The 4,127-nt window shown below is 43.5% G+C and overlaps 1 protein-coding gene across 1 annotated transcript; it reads right to left on the bottom strand.

Annotated features, from left to right (window-relative positions):
* Positions 1-305: 305 nt before the first annotated feature.
* Positions 306-3,821, bottom strand: LOC149212925 (uncharacterized). The gene is made up of 2 exons (XM_089388872.1): positions 3,061-3,821; positions 306-2,682 (listed from the first exon to the last, which is right to left on the bottom strand). The coding sequence occupies exons 1-2, from the start codon at positions 3,819-3,821 to the stop codon at positions 306-308; spliced, it is 3,138 nt and encodes a 1,045-aa protein (XP_089244998.1).
* Between the last annotated feature and the right edge of the window lie 306 nt (positions 3,822-4,127).

Raw genomic sequence — 4,127 nt, 5'->3', positions numbered from 1 at the left:
AGCAGAAAGAGCCGTGCGAAATGGCAGCTGTCCGATTGAATGTACAGAGCCTGACGTCAAAATTTTGCGTTGCTGAAACACCACGAGCGGCGTTGCTGAAACACCAGTTTCAGCAACTGATAAAATAACTGTGTTGCTGAAACACCATTTCCAGCAAGCAAATTTCTGGGTTTTCTGTGTTAAAACAGAATTACAGGTTAATCCGATTATGGGATGATGCAGAGAGAATCTTCCAAATTGACTGATAGGGTTCTTTGGCTTCTGGCAGCTCCAAGGTTGGCTTCAAAATCAGCTTGAGAATTAAGCTACCTCATAATGTGGAAGAAGGAGATTTTCTGAAACTTAGCCAGCATGGGTCTTATTTTCTTTAGAATTCGGCCTAAATGAATCTGCCACTGGTTCGAAGGAGAATTCATTGCTTGAATGATGAGCCGAGAGTCTCCGAAGACCGTCAATGTTTGAATGTTCCGTTTTAGAGCCAGAGTCAGCCCCTGCCACAAAGCTAGAGCCTCAGCTCTATTATTTGACTCGATTCCCAGACCCCAATGGTACTTGAGTAAAGTAGACCCATCAGGTTTCAGCAGCACTCCACCTCCACCCGCAGCTCCTGGATTGCCTTTAGAGGCTCTGTCGAAGAAAAGACAATGGTCATCTAGTGCCGATCTCCACTTTAGAAATTCCTGTTCTTCCATACGGATTTCCCACTTAGCATGGCAAGTGGTTGGAATAGTAGGGATGGGTTGATTATTTGGAACGATTTCTTTTAGCCACAGCTCCTCCTCATTGTCTAGCTTTACTTCATTCCTTAGGGTTGGCTTAGCTTCCAAAGTCTCTCCCAATAAAGCTTTAATTTTGGATATAACATTGTTTACAGTGCAGATTTCTCCTCTGAAGATTCTGTTGTTCCTTTCCAGCCATAATTTCCAACATATGTATTTAGGGGTCCACATCCAAGCAGTCCTAAGGAGGTTTTTATTGTTGGTGCAGATTGGAGGAAGCTTGGCCCACTCGTGGAACAGGGATGGCACATTTCTTGGTAGCTCAATCTTGTCCGCCCTTGAACTCAGGACCCCTTTCCAGACTGCCTTGGCAAAGGGGCACAGCCGCAACAGGTGATCAGCTGTTTCTTCCTCTGATATACATAATGGACATCTGGAGGGCCCTTCCATTCCCCGATTTCTCAGATTGTCTCCTGTGAGAATACTATTATGAGCAAGTGTCCAGCAGAAAAAGTCTATTTTAGGGAGAGAAGGAAAATTCCATATGAATTTCCATTGCGTTGGGTCTGGAGGGACATTCGGGACAGCAATTAAACTTTTGTATCCTTCAGCTACCGAGTAGGAGCCAGTATGGGAGCCCCACCCTCTTTTATCCTTGGCTGTTGCTGATAATGGTGATTTCCCTTGCAGATTGTCTAACAGTAAAGAAGCTTCAGATTGCAAGTGGTGTGGTACCTCCCCGAGATTCCAGCTGTCCCATCTTCTTTCAGCATCCTCCGTCCAGTTGGTTATGTCCCATAGAGTTTCCTTGTTGTTGGAATGCAACCAAAGCTTAATATTTGCCAGGCCTTTTATATGATGAAGTGGCTGGTCTCCAAGAATCTGATCATTCCAAATTCTTATTTTTTTCCCATTACCTGGGATCCAATAGAGGTTGAGGCTGAAGTTGTCCAGAGCAGCAATACAAAGTTTGGATATTGGGGAGCCTTTGGAATTTTTTGGAGGAAGATCAAGACATCTCAATCGTTGACCTTGAAAGTATTTTTTCCACAGCACTTTCTTCCTCCAGCTTATTTTTCCTGCCACAATATTCCACAATATTTTTGAGCCAAGAGCGAGATTTTGGGCAGCCGAGTCTCTAATTTGCAGACCTCCTTCTATGAAAGGTTTCTTAATGGTATCCCAATTTACTAAATGAAGTCTTCTTTCGTTGTTTTTTCCCCCTTCCCACAGAAATTTTTTCAGCATACCATCCATTTTACTGAGAAAGGTTTTGGGGGCGAGGAGAATGGAATGCTGAAATAGAGGCATGCTTGTTAAGACAGATTTTATAAGGATAATTTTCCCAACAGTGTTCAGCCAGGAGGCTCCCCAGGCATTAATTCTGAGTTTGAGCTTGTCCAAAAGGGGCATCCAATGGGAAACTTTGGGGATGGATCTGAAAATTGGGATCCCAAGGTATTTGAAAGAATCCCAGTCTTGACAGATTTTCATTTCAAGAAGCCTAGCTATATCAGCAAGGTTTTTAGCTGAGCAATTCCAGCCATAGATTGTACTTTTTGAGTAGTTAATCTTGCTGCCGGATGCTTCCTTATAGATGTCCAGTTCCTTTTTGAAAGAATTGGCCGAAATAATACTCGCTCCACCTAGTAGCAGAGTATCGTCGGCAAATTGAGCATGGTTTATTTCTTTGACATTTTGCACCATTCTGAGACCTGGCAGAATTTGGATTTGCTGACAGTAGTCGAGCTGGAAACTCAACACTGAGGCTTGAATGGCATAGAGAAGCGGGGACAGCGGACAGCCTTGCCTTAATCCCCTTGAAGCTGTAAAAAATTCAGTTGATCTTCCATTTACCAGCGGAGCAATCCAAGGAGAGGCGATGCAGGCTTTCACCCAATTTGTGAATTTTGTTGAAAAGCCCATTTTTGTCATTACTGCAAATAGGAAGTTATGCCTCACCCTGTCAAAGGCATTAGCCAGATCTAGTTTTATTACCATTCCTTTCTCTTTTCTCTGGACACTTGAATGTACTGCCTCTTGAACCAGTACAATATTATCCAGTATCTTTCTCCCTTTGATGAAGCCTCCTTGGTTCTCCGGTATGATGTCCAGCAAAATATTCTTGAGGCGCATGGATATTATTTTGGTAATAAGTTTATAGCTAGTATTACACAACGAAATGGGGCGGAATCTACTGAACTCAGAAGCTCCTTTTTCTTTCGGAAGCAAAGCCAGGAAGGCTGAATTGGTGCTGCCTCCTATCTTAGTACAAAATTGGGATTTCCTTACCATTCTCAGAAGGTCTTTGTTGATAATTGACCAGCAAGACTGAAAGAACCTGGCAGTGAACCCATCAGGCCCTGGCGCTTTATCCGGGTCCATGCAATCCAAAGCTTTCTTGAGCTCATCCATGCTGATCGGGGCAGTCAGCATATTATTGACGGGATCTTGCACACAGAAGGGGATCAGATTGTACGGATATGCTTGGGGATCTATAGGCTGGTAATCAGGAGCTGAATAGAGATCTTTAAAAAAGGAGAATGCTGCTCTCTTTATGCCCTCAAAATCATTAACCACTGTATCTTGGAATCGGATTTCTGAAACATTTTTGTATTGCTTTCGGGCTTCGGCATGTTTGTGGAAGAAACTAGTATTTTTGTCGCCGGCTTGTAACCATAAGTTTCTAGATTTCTGTCTCCAATACTCCTCTTCGTCCCTACTGGCTTTATGAAAGGCTTTTTGTAACTCAACTTCTTTTTGGAGAAGACTTTGGGTAATATCTGAATTCTCCATTGAGGATTGGAGGGCAGCAAGATTTTCTATAGACTCTTTTCGATTGGCAGCAGGAGTTTTCAAAGCTTTTGCCCATTCCTTGAGCTTCCTCTTAAGAGCCCGCAATTTTTCTTCCCACACGAAGAATGGGGAACCCTGAATTTTCCGGTTCCAGACTTCAGCAACCACCTCATTGAACCCCTCTTGCTGAATCCATAACGGACTAAATCTAAATGGAATGGGTCCAAGAAATCTATCCACGGAGAGTTCCAGACTTATGGGTTTGTGGTCGGAGGTGCTGTTGGGCAGAATTTTGGATGAGGTCATTAGGCCACTAGTGAGGAAGGAGGTTTGGACAAGGAATCTGTCCAAGCGAGCTGCTATATGGCTGGGACCTAGTCTTTTATTAGACCAAGTATATTTCCCGACTGAAGGTTTGATGTCCTCCAAATCCCAATCGTTCATGATGTCTTCTACCCATTCTCTGGCAGGGTCCCTTACAGGTGAACCACCTTTTTTCTCTTCAGCAGCTAGAGTAACGTTCAGATCCCCTGCAATAATGATATTTCCTGGATTGTGCAAAACAAGAAAGGACTGGAGCGAGTCCCAGCAAATTTTTTTCTCCGATGGCAA

This window comes from Pinus tabuliformis, chromosome 1_1 (genome assembly GCF_031772625.1).
Source record: "Pinus tabuliformis cultivar Carrire ecotype Pingquan chromosome 1_1, CPIR1, whole genome shotgun sequence".
NCBI lineage: Eukaryota > Viridiplantae > Streptophyta > Pinopsida > Pinales > Pinaceae > Pinus > Pinus tabuliformis.
This window is presented reverse-complemented; position numbering and strand designations above follow the sequence as displayed.

Bases quoted from the DNA above. Each gene is read 5' to 3' on its own strand.
- LOC149212925 (XM_089388872.1), bottom strand. From the start codon at position 3,821: ATGACCTCATCCAAAATTCTGCCCAACAGCACCTCCGACCACAAACCC. The intron at 2,683-3,060 runs GTTCTTTCAGTC...TGCCTTTGACAG, and splicing joins CCTGATGGGTTCACTGCCAG to GGTGAGGCATAACTTCCTAT.